This window comes from Camelus bactrianus, chromosome 5, assembly GCF_048773025.1.
Source record: "Camelus bactrianus isolate YW-2024 breed Bactrian camel chromosome 5, ASM4877302v1, whole genome shotgun sequence".
Taxonomy (NCBI): Eukaryota; Metazoa; Chordata; class Mammalia; order Artiodactyla; family Camelidae; genus Camelus; species Camelus bactrianus.
The window spans coordinates 99,792,629-99,819,081 of NC_133543.1; the positions used below are offsets into that span (position 1 = coordinate 99,792,629).

Below are 26,453 nucleotides of genomic sequence, written 5' to 3' on the forward strand. Positions count from 1 at the left end.
TAGCCCACGCAGTGTGTTTGCTGGGACACTGATGGTGCTCCCTGTCCTGGTCCAGGAAGAAGCCCCTGGACAAGCACAGGAAGCTCCTGTGGTCCTACGTGGCCTTCTTCACGTCCCCGTTTGTGGTCTTCTCCTGGAACGTGGTCTTCTACATCGCCTTCCTGCTGCTCTTCGCCTACGTGCTGCTGATGGATTTCCACTCCGTGCCCCGCCCCCCGGAGCTGGTCCTCTACGCGCTGGTCTTCGTCCTGTTCTGTGATGAAGTGAGACAGGTAAGGGCAGCCCCCAAGGAGGGCACCTCCTTCTTCCCCAGGGGCTGGCGTCTTCCTCATGCCAAGCAGGAGCAGGCAAAGTCCTTGTTTCCCCCAAATGAATGTTCCCGTTAGGTGGCCGCCCGTGAGCATGGAGATGTGCTTCCAGCGTCTCAGTGTCCACAAGCTGTCTTAGCACCAAGCCCGCACTTGGCTCTCTAATGAATGTCGGTTGTTGCAGATAAATAAGTCAGGTCAGGAATGTGTTCAAAGAGCGGGCTGACCTTGGGCTGTAGGCCCGCTCCTGCCATCAGGAGCCGCTTGGGACCCTGGCGCTACCGTGACAGGGGGAGGCGGCTCGGTGAGTGCAGGGGACTTGGGAGGACTTTCCAGCCCACAGCCTCTTAGCGCCCAGTGTGTCGGGCTGACACTGCTGGAAAGTCACATGAGTCCTGCTGGCTCAGGGAGTGCGTGTCACTCACGGCGCTTCTCTGCAGTTTCTGGGGGTCTGCGCTGTTCGGCACCTTCTTCCCGCCCTGGAAGCCAAACTTTAGCCCAGACCTGGCCCGTAGCAGGTGGTCTGTTAGTAACTGTTGAATAAATTAACGGTGGTGGTGAAGGTCAGTGCTGTCCCAGATAATTGTTGCAAAATTGTAGTTTGCAAAATGGGGGAGGGCTGCGGTTGCTGTCACCCTTGCTGTCCCTTCTCAGCCCAAATCCAACTACACAGCGATTCATCAGGTGTGTCCTGCGTACTTACAGTTTACAAGATACTGTGCCAAGCGGTACAAGGTACCTGGAGGGGCAAAGGGTGCTGTTCTGGACTTCACAGAGTTGCTGCCTGTGATCAGAATCCTAAGTTGGTTTCTACTATCATGCCAACTCTAATAGACTTTTTTTTTTTTTGGTGGCTTCTAAGGGCCCTGGGTTGTGAAAGATTCTGAGGCTCTGTTTTTAGCAGGAGAGTATCTTAATCAATTAGCGGCATCTACCACGGGCACAAGGGGTGGCAGGCGTCCTGGCACCAGGGCCCTGGATCTGCCTTTGCTTGCCGAGCAGGTAGGGAGGTGCAGATGTGGGGTGGAGGTGGGGTGCAGGTGGGGGTCATTGTTGAGCATAAGATCATCAGGCTTTCTATCTCCCAGCAATTCTCCCTCAGGACGGGGTCTCTGTGACGTCAGGTCAGCCTTGTGGGAGCCCTGGCATTGGCTCAGGAGGACACAGTCAAGTCCAGGGAACTTTTTTTTTCAAATTTTTTGGGAGGGAGAGGTAGTTAGGTTCACTTGTTTATCTATTTTTAAAGGATGTGCTGGGGATTGAACCCAGGACCTCACGCATGCTGAGCTACACCCTCCCCCTGGGCACTCCTGTGTTAGTTCATGAGGGCTGCCGTGACCAAGCGCCTCCGGCTGGGTGGCTTAAACAACACAAGGCCATCGCTGTGTCGTTCTGGTGGCCGGAAGTTTGAGGTCCAGTTGTGGGCAAGGTTGGTTCCTTCTGAGGGTATGATGGAGAATCTGCTCCAAGCCCCTCCCCAGCTTCTGGAGATTTGCTGTCCTCACACCCATACAGCTTCTCCCGGTGTGTGTGTCCCTGTGCAGGTGTCCCCTTGTCATAAGGACACTAGTCATATCGGATCAGGATCCTACCCAGCTCCAGTGTGACCTCATCTGAGCGAATTACAGCTGCAAGGACCCTATTTCGGAACAGGTCACATCCTGATACTAGCGTCTAGGACTTCAGCTTTTTTTTCAGCTTGCTGCGTGTCAACAGCAAGGGAGTGAGGATACCCCGCTTGAATGAAGCAGAGAAAGATGAAGGAGAGCCAACACTTAAAACAGGAACGGGCCCAGGCTATCTCGAGAAAGTTAACCAAGAACCTTTAAATTAGGCACTTCTGAGTTCTGTTGTCATGGGAACCAGTGCTGCTCCAAGTCCCGCGTGTTCCCCCCAGGCCCATGGGGTCAGGGTCCCTTTGCTCCACTCCCAGCGTGGTTGACCGCCTTGCAGAGGCACATCAGAGAGAAAAAGATGGCCTTTGCAGATGAGCGTTTGCAGAGGGAGAGGATGGAAGGGTGAGGTTGGAGGGCTTTGTCTCACCGGAGGGGGAAACCCTGAGTCCCATCTCGTCTGAGAGGCCAGCAGACCTCTCGTCCTCTGTGGACTGGGGAGGCCCAGTGGGGAAATAAGTCTCCAGCACAAAGAAGTGGAGAGAGAGAGCGAGGGAGAGAGAGGGAGGGGTGGGAGGGAAAAGCCAGCAGGAGTTGCAAACAGACGGCACGGTAGTAACTTACTTAATTTCTTTGACCTTTTACTTCCCCATCTTTCCTACTGTGAGAGGTTATATTTGTTCAGTTACATTGAGATACTGTTGACATCCAGCACTGTGTAAGTTCAAGGTGTTCAACGCAGTGACTTGACGTACGTATCCTGCGAAATGATCACCACAAGGAGTTACTAAGTGGACAGCGAGGACAGGACACCCCATGTGGTGGCCTCGCCTATCTCATCTGGCGTCCGCTCCACCAGCGAGTTCCTTTCCACTTCTCCAGCTCCTCCCACACGCCCTGCTCTTGCCCAGATTTGGGTGGCCTGGAAGTGACTTGATTCAGATGTTTGTTTCTTACTCATATCTGATCCCCGGGGACTAGCGCAGGAGTGGACGTTGTCGTGTTTCTGGCAGGTGTGTGTATCTTTTTTAAAGAAATCAATTGATGAGGCAGGGTCTTCCCCATTCAACTCCAGAGCCCTGCCATGACCAAGAGTAAGAAGGGGGCCGTGAGGCCAGAGCTGGGCAGTCGGGGAGGAACCTGGCATGAAGGGGCTTGGGTATCCTTTTGAGCAGAGGGTGCTGTTGGCAGCTGCTGCTTGGAATGGTTGGTAAGAAGTAAAATGTTCTTCCTGATCCTGGTGCCCCTCACTCACACTCCCAGCATTTCTCCCCGTGTCCCATTCCTGACCTTGCTTCCCTGTTGTTACATTAAGTCCCAGAAGCTGTGGTGTGAGTCCGAATGTTATTTGGATCCTCCAGGCATCTAAAGAAGTGTGAGGTCTAGAGAGAGGACTTACCCTGGGTTTCTCTGGAGGGCAGGGCTTGGCCTGGATGGAGATGCAGGGAGAGTCATCCTGGCTTACACCAAGCACATCATTCACCCACTCTTTCTTTCAACCAATATTGATTGAGCACCTAGTACATGCCAGGCAGTGTTCTAGACCTTGGGGATACAGCAAGGAACCAAACAGGCTAATATCTCTGTCCGTATGGACATTCTACCAGTTAGAGGTGACCAGCAGGGTCCCTTCTGGGAGCTTTCAAGGAGAGGCGGTGAGCAGCATGGGCAACACCGAAGAGTGAGCCTTACACTGACCGGGGGTGTTACTGAACTCAGGTCCGGCTACTAGCTGCTCGAAAGCTAACTCGAGAGACAAGTGTTGGTAAAAAGGAAAGGTTGCTTTATTTAGGAAGCCGGCAACCTGGGGAGAAGGTGGACTCATGTCCAGAGGCCAATACCTGCCCCTGCTGATCAGAGGGCAAGAGCTCTTAAAGGGGAGTTTCAGGGGGGCCCCGGAAGAGGGAGGGGGCTACGTGCAGAACAGCTCAGTCAGCTCTGACAGTCGTCTTGAGGTTAGTCATGCGATGGTCTGATCAGTATCATCTTGGGTGTTTTAAGTAGTTAATTTCCAGTTCCAAGGTGGGTTTGTTCCCATTTCTTTGAGGCCACTTCTCAGAATTGTGCAAGATGGAACAGCTTCTATTCATGATTGCAGTCTGATCATCATGTAGTTAGCTTCTTCCACCAGGTGGGGGCTCTGGTATCTACAAAACAGCTCAAAGGATCTGGCTCAGTATCTCCAGCCCTTGAGGAGAAACCGGAGATCCTTGACTTCACTTAATGACTAAACTATTATTTGGTCTAATTTGCCTGCTTTCCTTGGCTTCTGCATTTTCTCATTTCTCTGATTAAACTTATTCTTTGCCTGAAGTTTTCTACAGGCAAGAGGCAGACAGAGGACATGGAGGTTGAGAGGGGTCTGTCCTGGGAAGGCCCCATAGGGTCCTGCTCCATCTCAGGAGGTTGGCTGAGGGGACTTGCGATAGTAAAATTTAGTCTTTAAGTCACAAACATCTCCCTCCAAATTCGGATGTACATTTAACTACTCATTACTCATTCAGATCAGGCGGGAGGCAGACTCAGGACAGGTGCATTTTGCTTGGAGAGGGTCCCTGGGCGGGTGGAGTGGGTGTATTGCTGCGGAGAGACACGGAGCAGGGACACTGAGTGGGAGGGGATGGTGGGCAGGAGCCTCGGGGGAGGGAGGTGGCTGTGGGGGAGCCGGGTGAGCTCATGTGCTTCCCAGGTGCTCCCTGGGCCTGAGTATGATGCCACAGGGCCGGCTGAGCCCCAGCAATTCTCCATCGTGGGTGGTGTCTGACGACAATAAGGATGCAGAGCTTCGTCCAAGCGTTTCCTCCACGTCTTTTAATGGGCAGTTTTAGCCCAGCAGTCCTGCGTGTTAAAGCGGTGGTAAGGGAGGTGCCTGTGCTTAGGTTAGAGCGCAGGGTGAAGCCCAGCTCTGAGTTCTTGGTCTGTGAGCGCGTCTGAAAGACACGGCATTGCAGGTTCTTGTCATTAAAGGACTCTGACACTCGGGGGCGCTGTTTCCCTTCAGGTCTGCCGACTCCCGCCTTTGGAATCCCCAGTGCGGATGTTTTCCTCAATCAGTTGTGCTGGCCTGGTACTGTCTTAATTAACCTCATTCACACTTGTTAGCAAAAATCAAAACCAGGCAGGGTGTTACCTGTTTCCGATTGCGTCTGGGTGTTAAACACATGCTCTTCAGTGTCTCCCTGTGTTCCCTTCGCTGAGGGCAGAGGTTGCTACATTCATTGGAATTTTTAACCAAGACAATCAGTAAGTGCAAATGTAGTTGCTGAATAACCCAGGTCTGTTAACCAGACTGTGAATGTTTGTTTAAAATGAGCGAAGTCCCATTTTCCCTCCGTGGCGAGCCCATTCAGTCGTCAAACCCTTGAATCCCCAAATCCTGAGAGATGTGATGACATGTGGTCCTGATGTTTTAGGAATATAGCCTGTCTCTGGCATTCCATTCTGAAAAGAGGTCGCTATTCCTTTTTTTTTTTTTTAACTTTTTTTTTTTATTATTTTTTAAACATTTTTTTATTGAGTTATAGTCAGTTTACAATGTTGTGTCAAATTCCAGTGTAGAGCACAATTTTTCAGTTATACATGAACATGCATACATTCATTGTCACATTTTTTCCCTCTGTGAGCTACCACAAGATCTTGTATATATTTCCCTGTGCTGTACGGTATAATCTTGTTTATCTGTTCTGCATATGCCTGTCAGTATCTACAAATTTTGAATTCCCAGTCTGCCCTTTCCCACCCCCTGCCCCCTTGGCAACCACAAGTTTGTATTCTATGTCTATGAGTCTGTTTCTGTTTTGTATTTATGTTATTTATTTATTTTTTTGGATTCCACATATGAGCGATCTCATATGGTATTTTTCTTTCTCTTTCTGGCTTACTTCACTTAGAATGACATTCTCCAGGAACATCCATGTTGCTGCAAATGGCATTATGTTATCATTTTTATGGCTGAATAGTATTCCATTGTGTAAATATACCACATCTTCTTTATCCAGTCATCTGTTGATGGACATTTAGGCTGTTTCCATGTCTTGGCTATTGTAAATAGTGCTGCTGTAAACATTGGGGTGCAGGTATCATTTTGAAGTAGGGTTCCTTCTGGATATATGCCCAGGAGTGGGATTCCTGGGTCATATGGCAAGTCTATTCCTAGTCTTTTGAGGAATCTCCATACTGTTTTCCACAGTGGTTGCACCAACTTGCATTCCCACCAGCAGTGTAGGAGGGTTCCCTTTTCTCCACAGCCTCTCCAGCATTTGTCATTTGTGGACTTTTGAATGATGGCCATTCTGGCTGGTGTGAGGTGATACCTAATTGTAGTTTTGATTTGCATTTCTCTGATAATTAGTGATATTGAGCATTTTTTCATGTCTTTATTGATCATTCATATTCTTCCTTGGAGAACTGCTTGTTTAGGTCATCTGCCCATTTTTGGATTGGGTTGTTTGTTTTTTTTCTTATCAAGTCGTATGAGCTGCTTATATATTCTGGAGATCAAGCCTTTGTCAATTTCATCTTTTGCAAAAATTTTCTCCTATTCTGTAGGCTGTCATTTTGTTTTGTTTATGGTTTCCTTTGCTGTGCAGAAGCTTGTAAGTTTCATTAGGTCCCATTTGTTTACTCCTGCTTTTATTTCTGTTGCTTGGGTAGACTGCCCTAGGCGAACATTTTTGAGATGTCTGTGAGATAATGTTTTGCTTATGTTTTCTTCTAGGAGGTTTATTGTATCTTGTCATGTTAAGTCTTTGATCCATCTTGAGCTGATTTTTGTGTATGGTGTAAGGGAGTGTTCTAGCTTCATTGATTGACATGCTGCTGTCCAGTTTTCCCAACACCATTTGCTGAAGAGATTATCTTTATTCCATTGTAAGTTCTTGCCTCCTTTGTCGAAGATTAGTTGACCGAAAGTTTGTGGGTTCATTTCTGGGCTCTCTGTTCTGTTCTGTTGGTCTATATGTCTGTTTTTGTACCAATACCATGCTGTTTTGATGACTGTAGCTCTATAGTATTGTCTGAAGCTTGGGAGAGTTATTCCTCCAGCCTCTTTCTTTTTCTTCAGTAATGCTTTGGGAGTTCTAGGTCTTTCGTGGTTCCATATAAATTTTATTATGACTTGTTCTAGTTGTGTGAAATATGTCCTGGGTAATTTGATAGAGATTGCATTAAATCTGTAGATTGCCTTGGGCAGTGTGACCATTTTAACAATATTGATTCTTCCAATCCAGGAGCATGGGATATCTTTCCATTTTTAAAAATCTGTAATTTCCTTAATCAATGTTTTACAGTACTTCATGTATAAGTTTTCACCTCCTTGGTTAAATTTATTCCTAGATATTTTATTACTTTGGGTACTGTTTTAAAGGGGATTGTTTCTTTACCTTTTTTTCCTGTTGATTCATTGTTAGTGTAAAGAAATACAAGTGATTTTTATACGTTAATCTTGTAACCTGCTACCTTGCTGAATTCTTCGATTAGCTCTAGTAGTTTTTGTGTGGACCTTTTAGGGTTTTCTATATATAGTAACATGTCATCGGCATATAGTGACACTTTTACCTCTTCTTTACCAATTTGGATCCCTTTTATTTCTCTCTCTTGCCTGATTGCTGTGGCTAGGACTTCCAAGACTATGTTGAATAGGAGTGGTGATAGTGGGCAGCCTTGTCTTGTCCCAGATTTTAGTGGGAAGCTTTTGAGTTTTTCACCATTGAGTACTATGCTGGCTGTAGGTTTGTCATATATAGCTTTTATTATGTTGAGATATGTTCCCTCTATACCCACTGTAGTGAGAGTTTTTATCATAAATGGATGTTGAATTTTATCAAATGCTTTTTCTACATCTATTGAGATGATCATGTGGTTTTTGTCCTTTCTCTTGTTGAACAAACTGATCACTAGAAATGAAATCGAATTAGCAATAAAAAAACTCCCTACAAGTTAAATTCCAGGACTAGATGGCTTCACCGGGGAATTCTACCAAACATACAAGGAAGGAATCGTACCAGTCCTTCTCAAACTCTTCCAGAAGATTGAAAAGGGGGGAATACTCCCAAACTCATTCCATCACCCTGATACCAAAACCAGGCAAAGACACTACCAAAAAAGAGAATTACAGACCAATATCACTGATGAACATAGATGCAAAAATCCTTACCAAAATATTAGCAAATAGAATCCAACAGCAAGTAAGAAAGATTATACATTGTGATCAAGTGGGGTTCATCCCCGGGACACAAGGGTGGTTCAACATACGCAAATCAATCAATGTAATACATCGCTATTCCTTTTTAAGAATGTCATCTTACTGTGACGGTGCCTCTGAGCCCCAGAACTGATCTACTTAGGGTTCTTCCTGTCACACAGCCTGAGGCTGAGCCCAGCTGGGGCTGCCCCGTTGCCCTGAGCCTACCTGCCTCTCAGACCAGGGTTTCAAAGAGGGAAGCGGGAGGCAGGTAGAGCCTGTCCCAACCATCCTCATCTTGCGCAGGGTCCTTGGTGGGTGATCTGTGTCACTGGGACCACCCCCATGCATCGTTACAGAGCCTGATTCCATTTCTGAGTCCATGAGGTCAGCCATCCCACAGCAGGACGTGGTCAAAGCAGGCTACTCCCACCTGGGTTAATTTAATGTTTCCCCGGTGCTTGATTTCATTATGCCCTCACCCGCCTCGTCCACTGAAATTGCTATTTGCATTTATAAATGAGTGCAAGCAAATGCTTCTTGAGAAACTGATAATGTTTCCTGTATCCCTCACAAGTCTAAGACTGGGATCAACGCGGGGCCTAAAGAACAGGGTGATGCTAGAGAGAGGAAACCACGTTTCAGAACCCAGAGACCTGCCACTTGCTGGCTTTCTGCCTTTGAGAAGGCTCTTTTGCTTCTTTCTCCCAGGCCTTGGTTTCAGGTGCAGAATAGGAAAAACAATATCTGAGTATCAGATGGACCCACACTGACGAGTTCATTTAGCAGAGCTGAAAAGCACCGTGTTCCTCTGATGACACTTCCGTGCTGTTGTTTCCCTGCCTTGTACAGGGCAGTCTGGTGGTTCCCTTAGCTGGGCTCACTTGGACCTTCGGTCTCACCTCCCCTCAACCTTTATGCTTAATTTTAAATGTGTTTAATGCCTGTCTTTCCTGTGGGCCAGTGGATTCCTTGAGAGACAACGTTGCACCCAGTCTGATGTCTGTGTGTCCCAGGAGCCCAGCACTGGTGTGTGGAACCCCGTGGGCTCTCAGTCAGTATGTTTTGAATGGATGGACGAAAGAAAAGTTTAGATGACCACCCTGGAATCTCTCAAACCCAGTGCATAGATTGCCAGGGAGGCTGTCCAGGTACAGTTCTAATGAATAATCGTCCCGCTCTCTTCATCTCAGTGTTTTCCTGACCTGCTTTCTTCTGAGAAATTATAACTGATATTTACAAATCATGAGAAAAGGATCATTGAGACACACTGTTCACGTCAGTCATTTCTGTGACCACATCTGTCCTCATAGGTGCCACACGTAGCACCTGGGTGCAAAAAAAAAAAAAAAAGATGTTTTTGAAACTTAAAAAAAGTTTCTTCTATCCAGATGTTTTACCTCCATGTGCCAGACAATTTTTACAATAAACATGCAAATCCATGATGAGCATGGTATGAGTAACACCCTCTAGAGTTGTGCAGTGCACAACCTACACCACTGTACATGGTCACCAGGGGTTCCATGTTTGCCCATACAGGTTGTGCTCAGTCTCTGCAGGTTCATCTTTAAAGAACAGAAGGATGCATGAGCTTTTTTTTTTTTTTCTCTCAACTTTGTTAGCAACACTTGAATAATAGAACAGCAGGCATGCAGCCTACTTCCCAATCCCCTTGGAATAGCATGGGGTGTGTCGTAGGGCTTACATTGTTGGCTCAAAAAGGATCTGGAAAAAAAATGGGTGAAGACTAATAAATCTGGAAGCAGTGGAGGTTTCTGAGCTGCTGTGTCCTCTCTCCATCCCTGTCTGCACTGCAGTGGTACGTGAACGGGGTGAGTTACTTTACCGACCTGTGGAACGTCATGGACACGCTTGGACTCTTCTACTTCATAGCTGGAATTGTGTTTCGGTGAGTAGTCCTCACCACTTTTCCAAGTTCCATGTGTTTTTTGGATTCTCTTGGGTGAAGAGATGAAGGAAAGGCATCTTAAGCCCAAGATAAGCCCCCCCAGCCCTAGTTGGAGATCGTTACGAATGCCCATGGTCTGCCTTTTTGAGACAGCTTGGTTGGCATAAAATTGTGTCTCCTCTCTTCCCCACTCCTGGTGACCTGTAGCTGAAAAAGGGTTCTTCAGAGTTTTTCTTTTTGTGCTTATAAAATTGAGGGAGAGATCGTTAGTGATTGAGGGTTGTGGAGAACAAAGGAAGATGTTACACGTTGCACGGTGTCTTCATTTTGGGCCGTGTAATCTTCCCACGTGCGCTTAACTCCAGCTTGAATGTTGGTTCCAGAGTCTGTCCTTCCAGTTACAAGAAGGTTTCCTCAATCCCTGAGCCGGAACGTGGAATTAGAAAAATCAGTTGAAAATGATGGTTGAAGGCAAAAAGCAATGTGCACTCCATGTGGTAGAGAAGTTGGGGTGCGCCCAAACCATGGCTCCCCTTCCCCAGGCCCGCTGCCTCCGGGCCTGCCGCCCCCACATAGCTTCGGGGGAGAGCTCGCGGTTCTGCTGGAGCAGAGAAACCTGACTGTTCATATTTACGCCTGCCCAGAAGGCGAGGGCTTGCAGTGAGTGCTCGCCGCCCAATGTGAGCGGGCTCAGAGCTCAGTTTCCTCTTCCAGGAACGTCCCTTTCTGCTCCGGTTAAAGGCCTAGCATCCAACCTAGTTGGTTGGACATGATTTCTAGAGCATTCCAGTTAAAAGCTCATAGGGCTTTCAATGAACACGCTGGTAGGCAGTTAGCTAATTGGATGGTCTGGTGCAAATGAGGTAAGTTTCATTAGGGAGAACCTGCAGGGGTCAAGACCCAAGGGGGTGGGGTCATTGCAGGAGTCGTGTGAGCCGGGAAGCTGGTGAGGAAGGGGCTGAGTTCTGCGGTCGTATTTAAGAGGAACGACTAAAGTGTTGGGAGTCTCGAAAACGCTGTTTCAGGCGATGTCCTCGCCTCTCCTGGAGTCCAGAAGGGCAGAAATCATGGCCTTATCTCTAGCAGCTGACGGGAAGGTGCAGCCCCTGGCCAGTTCCCACTTACTTTCAGTCCCCTGGTCTGGGGCTGTTTCTTCACCTTTGATTATTTTTAAAAGCAAAACTTTGAATTACTTTGTCGGCATCTTACAAAACCTGTCCCCCCTCTTCCCGCAGGCTCCGCTCCTCCCACAAAATCTCTTTGTACTCCGGGCGAGTGATCTTTTGCCTGGATTATATCATATTCACGCTCAGGCTGGTCCACATCTTCACTGTCAGCAGAAACCTAGGACCCAAGATTATCATGTTGCAGAGAATGGTAAGAATGGAGAACACTGGTGGCTGTCCTCCGTCTGGCTGCGCCCAGGGTTCCTTTACTTGTTGAGGGGAGGATTTTGCCCACAGAGGGACAACTGCATTTCACAATCAGTAAGGTTTGCTTTCTTTGATGGCTTTTCATCAGGGGCTCCTTCCAGTTACAGTTTAACAAAAGATAACTGTTAGGAGCCACTGGCATGATTCAGTTGCATTGCTGATGAAGATATCTGGTTAGATTTTACACTTTACCAAGTGCTTTCACTAACAGCTGAGGCTACATACGGACTTTTATACCCATTTTATAGATGTGGGCAGTGGGATTCAAGGAGGTTAGTATGTATGCAGTGAGTTGGAAGCATAGCCAGGACTGGAACTTTACCTTACAACCCTGCGATAAAGACTTCGGGAAAGTACCGCCAGACCCGCTTCACGGGGACGTAGAACCGGGAGATAATTACATGCCGACGCTGTTGCTTCCCTCAGCTTGTCTTCCGCGTGACCCGAGCCTCCTGCACTTCTGGCTTTAAATCAGATGGGCATTTGGATGAGCTCATGTGGAGGTTCTTTTCCAGCACTGAGGTTCTGGGAGTTTGTGGTTTTAACTCAAAGCATATCTGGGGTATCTAGTCAGCATGAAGTCATGCTATGTGTGCAAAACATTAAAAAAGATGAAACTGTGCATTCTTGTCTAATAAGGAGAACTTTTATTTCCTTAAGAAAGACTAAGGCAATAACTTAGGGGGTCTGCAGAATGTAAGTGGTAGGGGAGCAGGGGCTCCAGAGTTGGGACCCTCTTCTGCCCTCTGGCTGGTCTCATTCAGAAAATTTCTGCTGCTGAGCTGGTTTGGGGACCTGCAGGCAAAAATGCATCCATTGGTTTTAATGCTGGGACACAGCTGTTCTGAGATGCAGAGGTGATGATGGCCATGTATAAAACCTGAGTGAGCCAATTTTGGGTGGCAAGTTCCCGGGGCCCCAGAGCTTCTGCCCTTTTGCTCGGTCAGCTGAGTGGGCCGGTCTCCCTGGCGCGGTCCTGACGTGGTCCTCCCGTTCTCCCGAGACAGCTGATCGACGTGTTCTTCTTCCTGTTCCTCTTTGCGGTGTGGATGGTGGCCTTCGGGGTGGCCCGGCAAGGGATCCTCAGGCAAAACGAGCATCGCTGGAGGTGGATCTTCCGCTCGGTCATCTACGAGCCCTACCTGGCCATGTTTGGCCAAGTGCCCAGCGATGTGGACGGTGAGCCTGACCTGGCCTGGAGGTGGGGGACAGCTGGGAGGAGGCAGCTGTTGTCAGAACTGGCCTGCAGGGCTCCCTGCTCTGACTCTTGGGTCTGTCTTAGACACACATGGCTGGAGTCAGGCTGACACCTGGAGTGGGCAGTAACCCTCAGAACCTTTTCTCTCTCCTGAGCAGGATCCTATGTCCTCCTTGCAAACATGTGCCCGACATTTCAGCCCATAGTTTCTAAACCTTCTTGAAAATAGTGTTTCTCGTATTTCCAACAGCAGCATGGCCAAAGACAGCAAGAAGCCTCACTGGTCTAGAAACCAGTGTTGCGAGCTGTCTCCCATATACAAGACAGGGACTGGGCGCCCATTTATTTCAAAAAGTGCAATACTGAAAAACTTGCACTAGAACCTGGAATTCAAATGTGTGTGCCACGATCTTTCAGTGACAGGTGAATGGCAGCACAGATGGCACTAATTTGGCCACACCCAGTTCACACAAGGAAAGCATGGGACACGTGAAGACTGATGTGTGTGTGTGTGTTTAATGGAGGTGCTGGGGATTGAACTCAGGGCCTCCTCGATGCTAAGCATGCGCTCTGCCGCTGAGCTAGACCCTCCCCAACCTTGGCGTGTGTTTTGAATAAACTGTCTAGAGCATCTCTGTGGTGCTGACAGTGGCCTGGGCTCACCGCGTTCTGTCTTGTCAGGAGAAAATGACCCCGACTTGCCCAGGCCTTGGCTCACGTTTCTCAGCTCCCTGGTGCTTTCTCAATTATCTTCGTGGCCTCACGTGGTCTTTCTGGCCTCTTCCGTTGCAGCCTTTTCCAAGGCCTTAGAAACAGCTCTTTTCCAGACAGCGATGGAAAGGCACCTTGTTCTTATTAGCCCTCTGCTGCACACTGTACTCGCCATTTTACAAAAGTGAGTGCGTTGGTCCTCATGACAACCCTACACAGCGGTGCTTTTAGTCCCGTGGGAAGCAGTTCATGGGAACTTAGCACGTGGCAGGCGGGGTTCAAATCCTGATCCAGCCACATGTGTGGCCCTGGGATGCAACTTGGTAAAACAAGACCTCACTCACATGCTCAGACGAGGACCTCTAGCCCAGAGCGATTCTTAGAGGACCAGATTCCTACACCCACTGCCTTCCCTGAGGTTTCTCAGATGCGCCTCTCCAGCCTCCCTTCCAGACTCAGACTTTCTCCAAGGCCCCCATTCTAGGGTCTGTCACTGCCAGTCACATGGATGTGCAGATCAGAAGCCAAGATGTCACGTCCTTGACACCTCCTATAATTTCATCCCCCATGTCCAGTTCATCAGCTATTGTTGTTGATTTTATCTCCTGAATGTTTCTGAGACCCAGCCACTTTTTACCATCTCCACCACCACTACCACAAGCCATCCTTGTCGTCTGCCCGCATGGCTCTTAGTCATAACCTCCTCATATTTCCCTCTGGCTCCCTGTGATGTGTGCCACAGACAGAGTGATCCTTGAAAAAAGGGAATCTGATGTGTTGTCCTGTGTGCTGTGGCCTTTAGAGCAAAGATAAAAATGTTAACATGTCTGGTCACTGCACATCCTATTCTCTCATTTCTACCTCTTCAGCTCCCCTACCACAGGGCCTTTGCATGTGCAGTTCCCTGTCTGGATGCCTGGGCACCCATCTCTCCCCATTCATGTAATTGGCTCCTACTCAGTTTTCTGTCCTCAGTTCAGAGACACTTCCTTCTTGTGGAAGCTGTTCGCGGATAAGCTGTTTCAGTTTGTCCCCACAGAGCATGCTGTACAGTCCTTCTCAGCACTTCCCAGGGGCTGAAATGGTCATCTTGAGTGGTTGATCATCTGCCTACCTGAAGAGGTTACAAGCTCCCCGAGGGTAAAGACCATGTTGCGCTTGCCCTTCCTTTTATCTTCAATCCCAGTGATGTCTGTGGCTTATAAATACGCACCAAGTGGATGGACACGTGACCCTGAGGCTTACCCCTTGTTTGGGCAGAGCCTTAGCACAGGGCCCGACAGACAGCACAGTCATCCCCGCCAGGGGGTCCTCACTCTGCCTTTCGGTTTCTGCGTCCTCAGGTACCACGTACGACTTTTCCCACTGCACCTTCACTGGGAACGAATCCAAGCCGCTGTGCGTGGAGCTGGATGAGCACAACCTGCCCCGGTTCCCCGAGTGGATCACCATCCCCCTGGTGTGCATCTACATGCTCTCCACCAACATCCTGCTGGTCAACCTGCTGGTCGCCATGTTTGGGTACGCGCTCACCGGGGACCACGCCGTGCCCGGCCCCAGGAGCAAAGCGGCAGAGGGTCCTCCTTGAGGAGCTTGTGGTGGAGGTCTGCGGGGGACTGGTGGTCTGGCGTGGGGAGGGGCCTTGAAGGGACTGTCTTAAAAATACAGTGTGTCGCTATCAGCTGTAGCATAAGTTTGTTTGACACCAGAGACGAGCCTGTGACCCCCTCCGGGATGTTCAGACTGTCTGTTTAGCATCCGTTTACCAGTCTCCCCCAAAGGCCACCATGTGGGCATGCTGTTGACCACAGTTAGCTCATCCTGAGTTCTCGTTTTCCGTGGACTCAGTGGGGTGGATTCTCAGCCTTTAGTTAGTTGCTGCTTTAAAATGTTTAGTTTAAATATAAAGCAAAAGAGCAGAGTCAGCAGAGTGACTCTCCTCTGGGACTCACGGCTAGTGAGGCTGGAGGGAGGACGTGGAGGAGACTCCAGAGCACTTTCATTGCCCTTGGCCATTCTCCTTAAAAGACTTACGTCTGTCTTTTCCCTTCGTCTTTCTTAGGAAGGTTTCAGAGGGTCCCACGTGGTGGTTACGATGCGGGTACCTTAGTTTTATGTTGTTGCTATAAGATAGGTGGGTATATTGGGTCCATGAATTCAGGCACAGACAGACAGTTTAGAAACAAAATACAAATTAAAAAATTGTCTGTTAAGCCTTGGAGGGAAAAAAAACAGTAGTTGAAACCGGAGACTGAGAAACTAGGCAAGATGAGACAAACACATTTGATTTCGTTAAACTGGTGCTTCAGGTACAAGATACCTCAGGCAGAGTCACAGGATAAAGGACAGCCTGGAGGGGTGATGTTTAGCAGATGGTAGCAAAGACTTCTAAGTCCTAACACAGAAAGAGCCCCTGCAAATTGGTAAGAGAAAGATGACCCAGTGGATAATTGGCAAAGGAAATACAAGTCAGAGGGATTCACATGGCCAGTCGTCCTCGAGAAAGGGGCTCCACCTCGTGGGCAGCAAAGGTCAGGTGAAACCAGCGATGATCACGTGCTGGCTTAGGATCTGTCAGGTGAACACACATTCCGGGAAGCGCTGGGGAGGATGCTGGGAAGTGGGTGTTGCTGCTGGGAACAGGAATGGTGCCTAACTCTTTGGAAAGTGATCTGAAAATAGCTATTAAAAAATAGTCAAACTTTTGACTCAACTCCTTCACATCTGTCTGGGAATCTTCCCTAAAGATATAGATACAAATCCCTTTCTTAGGTTATTCTTTGATGCCTATCAATGTGGAGGATGGCAAAACAAAGAGCATTGTATGGGGACCAAAGAATACTATGCAGCCCTTAAAAAGAAAAGGCAAGATCTATATTTATTAACATGGAAGGATGATGTTTTGTTAAATACCAAAAGCATAGTGCAGACTTATTTTTTGTAACATAATTTTGTTTTCTGACAATGAAAAATAAGAAAGTAAGAAAATCACGTATATATTTCACTTATCATAATGATCACGTATTACTTCCATAATTTGGAAGAAAAATAAGAAGGTACTTGTCACATAGAGCCCTGAGGGGCACAAGGGTTGTAGAGGGGGGTTACCTGTCTTTGTTGGTCAGTGGCCTCCCTTTGAGTGTGGCTGGGTGGGGGGACACCTGCCTCTGGGGACATCACCCTTCCAAGGGGCTGAGCAGTGAACGGTCATCTGGTCCAGGTGTACTGGGATGTCCTCCTCCAGTCCAGCTTCTACTCTGTGCCTGCAGTACTGCTTCTAAAATGTCACTTCCCCACTTAGAATTCTGGAAGGATTTCAGTATTTCCCACTAGTGTTCAGAGTAAATTCCAGCCTCCTCAGCTTCCTCCCAAGGCCATCCGTGACCTGGCCTTTGAAAACGCTGTCAGGCTTCACCCTGCTATCTGTCCCTGGCAGGCATCCCAGCTGTCCATCACTAAACGGGCTGATCTGTCACACCTGACGCTTTTGCAAATGTCATCCCTCTGTCGGCGTTACCTGTTCCATCTTGACCATCTCCTTCCCGTTCCTGCTTGCTCTCTGTGGAACCCGGCAGCATCCTTTACCCGAGTGGTCCCTTGGGCCCTCCCCACTGGGCGTAGAGACTCCGTGGGCCCCCTGCACAGCGACAGCCTTCTCTCCTGCCAGACTGTAAGCCCTGGAGGTTGGAGATTGTGCCTGACTCAGCATCTGGCCCTTCATGGGTTTATTCGATGAATGAAAAAAACAGATTCTTCCCGCTTTTAGTTCAGTATTCAGCTATCGGGTCGGAGCTTAGCTTCTTGATCTGTTATTCACTGAGAAGTGTCAGTGGTGAGTGTCAGACCAGCAAGGGGTTCATCACGTAGATGAAAACATCTGTTCTGTGCCAGGTGCCTGGGCCACTGAGACCCTGTGGCCATTGGTCCCACCTGGCCTTAAAGTGGGGATGTGCAGTCCCTCCCCCATCACTGCCCCTAAAACATGGCTGGGGGAGGACTCAGGAATCCAGACACCTGTGTTGCTTATGGGGAGCTGGACCATGTCGGGTTGTCAGAGGTCCCCAAGTCCGAGCTTGCAGAGAGAGGTGGCAGAGATGGGTGGTTGTGTATCCACGCGAAGGCAGGAAATGGAGGACCAATTCCCAAATGTGAAGCAAGAGTGGGGAGGACACAAGAGGGTTTGGGGTCCTATTTTGCAGTGATGACATGTCCTGTCATCTTTACATTGAGCACTGGATGGTCCCTGTAAAAACCGACCACTAGCATAATTCCTACAAAAGTTAAACAAAAGGGCCGACAGCTCCCAGCGCCGTGACCTTTGGGCTCCACTGATTCAGTGCATCTCCAGAGGCAGCCTGGAATATTGCTCAGAGCCTTCCTAAGTCTGTGCTGTGCGCTGCTCACCAAAGCCATTTTTGAGGATGGTACCATGTTTGTAATTCATTATCCTCATAATGGTCATAAAATGACAGAATTTGGAGCCGAAAGGCCTTGGAGGTGGGCCTGGTATTTTCAGGGTGTGGAAGTGAAAGTTGGTCAGCTCAGCCCCCGCGGCCCTGGCCTCGCTGCCGGCCAGCTTGCCTGCGTCCACTCGAGGCTTGAACTTGAGTCTCTTCCCCACGAGGCCCGAGCTATCGGACCACATCCCGCAGTTGCCCCGTTCAGTGCTTAAGGGTGACGACTGGGGGACTCCCCTCCCCTTGGGGGGCCTCCTGGGTTTGTCTTAGCCTAAACCAGAGGGCTTTCTTTGTTAATACCGATCTGGGAACTTGAGAGCAGCTAGATGGGCCCCCTTGCCATCCTGGGGCTAACTCGTCCGAACACTGTTTCTGATGCTTGTGATGGTTGCTCTGGGCCCACTCCGCATGGACAGCGCCAGGCTGTGACCCCGTCTGGCTCTGCGTCAGAATATTCACGTTAAGAGCTTAACCGTACACGATGGTGCATTATGAGCTGTGGTGTAAATGGACACTTGGGGGTTTAAAGTGGTCCTGGAATGCTCTCTAGATGGCATTCAGCGGGGAAGGGAAGTGGATGTAAACATCTGTGAATATTCTGCACTAAAACCATCCATCACAAGCCCTGTGTGGCTCATCAGAGGCACGAGGTGAACTTAAGGTCCGTAGGTGGCTCAGGGACGTCTTAACACGGAGCTGCGATGCTTACAGGCGCCGTGTCCTGGGGATGACTCCACCCGAGGCGTTTCTGCTGAAAAAGACTCGTCAGGCGTGCCCTGATCTATGACAGTTTCTAAGAACAAAATAACCTTTAAAATCTTAGGAATAATATATGTTCATTATGAATATGTAGAAAAGTACAAAAAAAGAACATAATCACCTGGTGCAGACGAAGCGTCAGGGTGTGACTTCGACAGCCCCAGGGAGGCTACTGAAATGGGGTGAAAAGAAAAAGAAAGCAGATCATTGTAACAATAACAACAGCTAATAGTTACAGAGACTACTCCATGCTAGACGCATCCACGTGCTCTGCATGCGCTGCCTCATTGGATTATCAATTATTTTTATAATTATAAAATTATAATTGGCTTTATAATCATTTATAAATGAGGAGATGGAGGCGGAGAGAGGTTAAAGCTCTGCTGTCCAAGGGAGGAGCTGGGCATGTAGACACAGGCGTATAACACAGCAACACAGCAGCACGGAAGGGCTGTTTACAAAGGACTGCGGTGCACAGGGTGGGGGTTATCAATTGATATCCGGGGTGGGCAGCAGTGAGTGGAGGAGACGTTTGCTTGGAGGACCCCGCGAGTGTTGGTTGGAGAGGGAGAAACGGGAGGTGAAGCTTGTCCGGGGAGAACCAGCCCCTGAGGGGCAGGCAGGCAGGGGCTGCGTGATGGAGTGTCTTTCGTGCCATGTTAAGGAATTTGAACCTTTCCCTGCAGGTGAAGGGAGATTTCACGGGTCTTTACCCCGGCGAATGGCACAATCTTAGCTGTGTTACTTTGACAGAAACATACTAAACACTTAGCATTTCAAAAATCAGTGCAGTGAGATCGCTGGCTGTCACTTGCTGTTAGCTTTGTACCTGCGTGTTTTGATGTTGTGGAGCCAGAGGAACCAGGATGTGCAGGACGTGTTAACATGCCTGCTGGGGCGCTGCGTGGGTGCAAAACTCAGGATCACCAGGGGTCCCGGGGAGGTCCTGGCTGGATATCGCTGGCGTGTCGGGGAAGAAATGGCAGGTGGAATAACATGAAATCTGTGAACAGCCTGGAGGAGGGGTTTACCTGATTGCCATCTAGGTGGCAAGTTTCTTGTATTTCAGTTTTTTTCTGAAATTCTGCTGTTGTCTTAGCACCTACTTTTTTTGTGTGTGAATTTTTTTGCAGGCCTTCCACTCTGTTCTGTGGATCAGTCTTTCTGTTATGGTTTTTATGACCAAATGGCTTTAATTTCTGACTTTTTTCTTTTATCATGTTAACATCTGTTGTACACGTGCCCCTCTTTTTTCTTATTCAGAAATTTCCTGGCTTTTCTTGTACATTTAATCATATGGAGGAACCTCGGGCTCATCTTCTGAAAGCCTTTTCTCTTTCCTCTTCCAAAAATTTTTTAAAATGAATTTTATTGTGCTGATGTTAACTTTATAAAATCATTTCGGGGAAGCTGACATTTTTAAAAAAAGAGCATCTCACCATCCAGGAAAAAAATGGTGTGATTCCCTATTTATTCAAATGCATGTATTTTGTCAGTAAAGTTTTATGACTTTATTCACATGCATCTGGCTGGTTTTTTGTTACATTTTTCCCCCCCAGCCATTTGTGGTTGTGAACGAGATATTTTTTCCATTATGTTTTTTCAATAACAGCTTCTTGATATGTAGGCAGGCTACGGAGCGCTGCTTACTTATTTTGGACTGAGTCTCCCTGCTGAATTCTTCTCTCTCTTTTCCTTTTATCACGTCTGGAAAGTTTCCTTCTGTCCCTCATTTATTAGGGCTCCTTTCTTCTTCTTTTTCTTTTTTTCTTCTAATCAGAAGTGGATGTTGCAGGTTGCCAGGAGACATTCTAGCAACAATTGCAACGGTGTTTCTCCTTTTGATCTATGATGTATTATGAAAATGATGAATTATAGAAATGACCTGAATTTTCAGTCGTCCTTCTGTTCTTCGGTCAGGCCCATTACTCTTTAAACGCACTATTGAATTTTGTCTACGTACGAAGCAGTCTGAGTCCTTAACGTTTGTCATCTCTTGGTAACGTTTTCAGTGTCGGTGAATGTCAGAGTCTGTGTCTCTATGAAGCTCCCGCTCCCGCCTCCTCCCCTGTTTGACTGAGACATTCAGTGCTCTTAGGGGACAGAGCTTAGCTGTCCCCACTGAGCTCCTGCCAGCTGGGTGGCAGAGGGCACAAGGACCACGGGAGATGTAGCAGCAAAGGGAACCTTGCAGAATTCCTCTCAGGAACATGGCCGATAGCCAGTGGTTGGCAGGGAGACTGAAGACCATCAGAGCTGGGTGGGTGGGAGCCTGGACACGAGAGATGGTCTCTGAGCTACTCTGGACATTGGGGCTGGCTGAGGTGGGTGTGGATGTGTTGGCTCCAGAACTCAGCCTCTCCTCTACAGAAATGGAAAACAATGTCTGAAGGATATAAAACTAATTTTAGCAAACAATTAAAGCAGTCTGAAGCAGTGCCCAGAGGTCAGCCTTCCCTGGGGAACCTCATGGTCTCGTTGGCTAAATTTGAAACTGACTCTAGAGATAAAGAACAATCTGGAAGGTTTGGGGTTGGATTTGGCCCCCAGGTCACAGTTTGCCAATTCCTTTTCTAGATGCCCTGGAAGACTTAAGCTGCTTTTCAAGACCTCTAAGTGGCCAGTTAAGCCAACATGCAAATCTCCTCCCAGTGGGACCCTTCTCGGCCGTGGTCCCACTGGAAGCTCCCAAGGAAGGGAGGAGAAAACCCCTTCCCCAGCTCTAAGCATCCCAGGTGTTCTCCCTTCAGTAGGAGTTACTGATTCCTTTTGGCTAAAACCTCAGAAAACAACAGTGGATGCATTAAAATGGATGCCGTTTGTGTGTGTGTTTGAGTTTGGGGCATTGGAAAGAGCAGTCAGCAGAATCCATTTCTGGGTAAGTATGTGTGATTTTAAGATGCTCCCAGGAACTCCTTTGAATGGTGATACTTATTCTGGCAAAAAGTACACAGTAAACCGTGATTCCTGGCCGGGTCTGCGCCGGGACGTCACCAGTCCAGGCCTGCCCGCTGTCCTCCCCTGTTGCAGTGACAGAAGCCTGCAGGGCCCTTTGCACACACAGCATCCACGGGGACTAGCGAGGACAGATCATGGTGCTTGGTATTAGCCTCAAAGCAACCTGACCTACATTTGGAAGAAACGCCAGGCTCACTGCCAGCGCCAGTTTGCTGCACTCAATACATCACAGTCCTGTCTGCTTTTCACCTAAAAATTCTACCACGTAGAGTTGACACATGGATCAGTCAAGAGGCCGTGCTGCACGCCTAGTGTAGCAGTGATGCTCAGTGCGCCACAGCTCCTTCTCTTTAACGAGCACACGCCGTGAAGGCCCGCCCCGCGCGGAGCCCGCGACGGGGGTGGAGCTCAGAGGCGTCTGGTCCCAGTGAACTCCGAGATGAGCAGAGCCCAGCTCGTAAGCAAAGCCGCAGCCACGATCAGTGTAGGTCAGGGTTTTGCTTGTGTGTGGCCTTCTCTGCGCTAAAGGCGTTGACGTCTTAGCTGTAACGTGGCGAGGGGCGAGAGCGGGGACTCACAGCAGACGTGTCCTGTGCTCTGCCTGCTCGCCTCATTCCGCTTTGGCTTTGATGTTTGCACCAGAATTTGGAGAATTTAATCCATCCGCCACCAGCATTTGCTTATAAGTGACTTATAAGGAGCTTATAGGGAGTTCGTTGCTGCCTCTTTGGCTCTTGAAAGAGTGATTTGGTGTCAGCAATAAAAGTGTCTCGGGCGGTTGAACTTTAACAAATGGTAAAGTGCCTCACAGGTGTCTTTTACTAAGTGATCCAACCAGATTCTTCTGAAATGGAGCACGCAGATCAAAACGTTCCCGCTTCACCCCCTGAGGCGCTGTTACCTAGTGACGGAGCAAACAGGCACTGGGCTGGGTTGCAGGGTCCGAATTCTGACTTCATCACTTTCCTGTTGGGGAATTCGGACAATTTGCCTCCCTCTGCTGTACCTCAGTTTCCTGACCTGTTCGTCATACATGGTGGTGACACTTACATGTTAGAGAGTTGTCTGTATTCAAATCCACTAATACAACGAGACTGCTTAGAACAGCGTCTCGTGTGTAACATGTGTTAGCTAGCTTATAGTCTTGGTTTAACTTGTAAACAGATAAATCAGGGGTATGATTAGACATTTTCCCGGTAAGTAGACATGTTTCTAATTCTTTGTTTTGAGGATCTGTTTCTCCCTGTGAATGGCGGTTTACATGGTGAGGTTATGTTGTATGTATAAGTTTGAGCCTAATTATTTTCACTCATGTATAAACATTTTACCTAAGTATTAAAATCAGTCATAAACATAACTTTTAATGGGTGCGTAATGGAATCAGGTTGATTAACCATAACTCGTGGTACGTTTTCTTAGTGCTGAATGGTTCGATTGCTCCATTTTGCTGGATGGAAGGTGGGGGCCGCTAGTACACGTAGGGCCGTGGCAGACAGCTGTGTGTGTATGTCTATTCATATATTTTCTTTTCTCAATATCCCCTTGTTCTTAGGTTAGATTTCCAGAAGTAAAATCAATGGGTCACAGGGATAAATATTTTTAAGGCCCTTGATAAATATTAACAAATTGCTGTCCCGGATTGTTTACAATTAACGCAACAACGGACTAGCAGAGAAAGAGAATCCTTGAAAGGTCTTGAAATAGAAATAATTTTAAAGTTCTTGGACATTTTTTTGTGATTAAAAAAAAAAAAACCCATACAAACAAAAAACAAAAGCCAGACCCAGTTTTGGCCCAGCGGAAGGGCTGAGTTGTTCTGGCCCCGATTCCAGCGTGGATTCTACGCCCCTTAATATCAGCATTTGCCGTGTTCGGCAGTGCTGGGCTGGGCCGGGCCGGGCCGTGGGAGGCTGAGCCCTGCCCTTCTCCCCCTCCCGCCAGCTACACCGTGGGCACCGTGCAGGAGAACAACGACCAGGTCTGGAAGTTCCAGAGGTACTTCCTGGTGAAGGAGTACTGCAGCCGCCTCAACGTCCCCTTCCCCTTCGTGGTCCTCGCCTACTTCTACATGGTGGTCAAGAAGTGCTTCGGCTGCTGCTGCCAAGACCGGGGCGTGGAGTCCTCTGCCTGCTGTGAGTGGCTTATCCGTTTGCTTGGGCTCCGAGGCGGTGATTAATTTTGGGGTCCTGCCTCAACAGAGGGGCTTATTCAGTCATTCCACCCCTCACAGGTGTCTCTCTGCAAAGATCAGGCATCAGGTCTCCCCAGCGAACTGTTCAAGAGAAAGAGGAGATTAAGAAAGCGTAGATCCAACGGGGTAGCCTTGTTTGGGGTGGGGGGTGGGGGAGCTCACTTTTGGTCGGACATAATAATAATTAGGGTGTTGGGCAAACAGGATGGATGGGTTGGTGTCAAAACGTGACTTTGTTCTTGCTTCTCTGTTGCTTCTGTGACGTTTATTCTCTGGGAGACCTCAGCTCTGACTCCCGCAGGGCTCATGGCTTTTCTGGTTGGTCTTAGGGAAACAGAAAATCCTACATCACTTTACTTGGTAAAACAGTCTCAATGTAGACATTAGGACGCTCCGTCCAGTAGATTACCCGGCCCAGAACCGCCACTCGGAGCGGGGACTCCCCCTCGCGCCGCGCCCCGTCTCCGCCCGCGGGGCTGTCAGGGAGGGTGGGCTGCTGGCTTTCCGCTCCTCTGACTCCCTGCCCTCCCGCTCGCCCTCCAGCTGCCGTTACTGACCTCCCCTGGGTCGAAGCCAGGGAGAGCGGACAGGAAAGGGCAGAAGTGCTCTCTAGAAGCATGGTGCTGTGCTAGGCCGGCCCCCTGCTCCTTGGCCTGGGGTGTGATTAAAACAGACCCTCTGTTGTGTGGGCACTTGGCGGGTCCTTCAGCCGTTCCCTGCCTGGCCTCTGTCCCCAGCCGTAGCTTCTGGGACTTGGCAGCGCGATCTCCAGAGGCGGCTCCCCCCAGGTGTCTGGTTTCTGGGACTGGGCTCTGCACAGACTCTCCCTGCTGCGGACCCACTGCCTTCTGGAAGGCAGGAGTCAACACAGCCACGAGGTTTGTTCTCTCTCATGTGGTCACCCACCTCCTCAGCCCTGACAGACTGTGGGCAGGCGGGTCCCCACCCAGCCCCTCTCCTTGCCCCTACTGTGGGAGCCGGAATCTCTCACCCTTGACCCCCAGGCACACCCAGGTTCACATCTCTGTTGGCTGCAGGGAGCAGGCATCCAGCTCTCTTCCCCACATCACTCCAGGTTTTGTTTTCTTAACTCTCCATCCTGGAGCCACTAAGCCAGATGAGTCCTCCTCACCCACAGACGTGTTTCAGCCAAGCTCAGTACAAGGGAGGGGGGAGCCTATTCATTCATCTGGATGTTTGGACACAAAGGAAAAGACAGAAAGGGCACCGCTGGTAAACAGCGCACACTTTGCCCTCTTACCAGAGGATCCGTCCCTGGGGTGGCTGGGGAGGGGGTGCAGCTGCAGGGCTGTCTTCTGCACAGCGACGGGGCCAGGCCCTTCACGGTCCACGCAGTTCTTTTCATTTCTTTTAAAAATCAGAAGGAAAAACTTTTAGGCAGCAGAAAATCTACTGGTACATACTTGTCTTTCTACCAAGCCAGTCATACAATACGCTTACTATTTTCTTTATCCCGGAAGGGGCCCATGTCTGCAAAAGTGCCAAGAGCCTAGGGAGGCCAGCCTGCCCTGGTTTGCCCAGAACTTCCCTGTCTTTGTACTGAACGTCCTGCGTTCTGAACATCCAGTTAGGGTGACCAACTGGTCTCAGTCTGCCAGGGACCATCCCTGTTAGCAAACTGCAAGGCCTGCATCCCAGGGGCCCCATCAGTTCAGGGGCTGCTGGTCACCCTAGCAGGGCCTATGAAAGTCATCACATGGCCCCATGTGCTGACAAGGGCTGTGGAGATAATGACTCAGGTCGGACCCAGTGTTGGTACCTGTGGGATTTCCTTCCCATTCCTTCTTGAGGAAAAGCAAAGAAAGGTCCCATGGGGTCTCTGAGCACGTCTGTTGTGTAAACAACCCATTGAAACTTGGTCGCCTGAAGCAACCAGCATTTATCTGCTCATGATTCCGTGGGTCAGTCCTTGGCCGGGTCTCTGTTCCTCGTGGTGTCTGGTCATTAGCAGGCGGGGCATGGCCTGGCTGGTCCTGATGTCCACACGTGTAGGGTTGGCTGGGCTGTCATCTGGGAGACTCAGTGTCCTCCAGTTCAGGCTCCCATGATTGGAGGCTAGACTCCCACAAAAAAAGCAGCTGGTGCACAGCCTCTGAGGGCCTTGTCTCAGGAAGGCAGATGACACCACCTCTGCCACGTTCTGTTGGTCAGAACAAGTCGCAGGCCTGCCCACATCAAGAGAGTAAAGAATGAGGGTCCACCTCTTGGTGGGAGAGCAGCCTACACACTCAGGGTGGGCAGAATCTGTGGCCCTACTTTGACATTTATCACACTGGGTATCCCCTGAACAAGCTGGTCGAGCTGATCCCCTGAGGGTCCCCTCCGCCATGCCAACCTCTCACAAGAAGGCAAGATTGTCATCACCCTCCCCACCCGGGCATTGCGGCGGAGCTGAGCTGTGCATGGGAGGGCAGTGTGCATGGGGGCGTGCCTCTCATGAGCTCACCTGCCGTGTTAGACCTAGATCTGACACACTAGAAATGAAAACATTTATTTCACCAGGTAGTTCTGAGCAGTCCAAAATTATCTTTGCCTTGAACAATTTAAAATAAAATTTTCTAAGGTATAACAGCTATAACTGCATTCACCACAGGGAAATGCTCAGAATCTAGGCTGACTTTATGTACATATATTGGCCTATTTGCTGTATCTTTATTGCTTCTCAAAAGCTTGGGCAATTGAGCACAGATCTTTAAAAAACAGCTTCTTGATCT

General features: G+C 49.0%; 1 protein-coding gene across 1 annotated transcript in view; it reads left to right on the forward strand.

The window, feature by feature from the left end:
- TRPM8 (transient receptor potential cation channel subfamily M member 8) overlaps positions 1-26,453 on the forward strand; it is a 76,518-nt gene that overhangs the window by 33,769 nt on the left and 16,296 nt on the right. The window contains exons 16-21 of the mRNA XM_010948162.3: positions 56-272; positions 9,920-10,011; positions 11,247-11,388; positions 12,452-12,623; positions 14,697-14,874; positions 23,469-23,659. Of these exons, the coding sequence (XP_010946464.1) occupies positions 56-272; positions 9,920-10,011; positions 11,247-11,388; positions 12,452-12,623; positions 14,697-14,874; positions 23,469-23,659 (992 nt within the window). The remainder of the gene's footprint in view (positions 1-55; positions 273-9,919; positions 10,012-11,246; positions 11,389-12,451; positions 12,624-14,696; positions 14,875-23,468; positions 23,660-26,453) is intronic.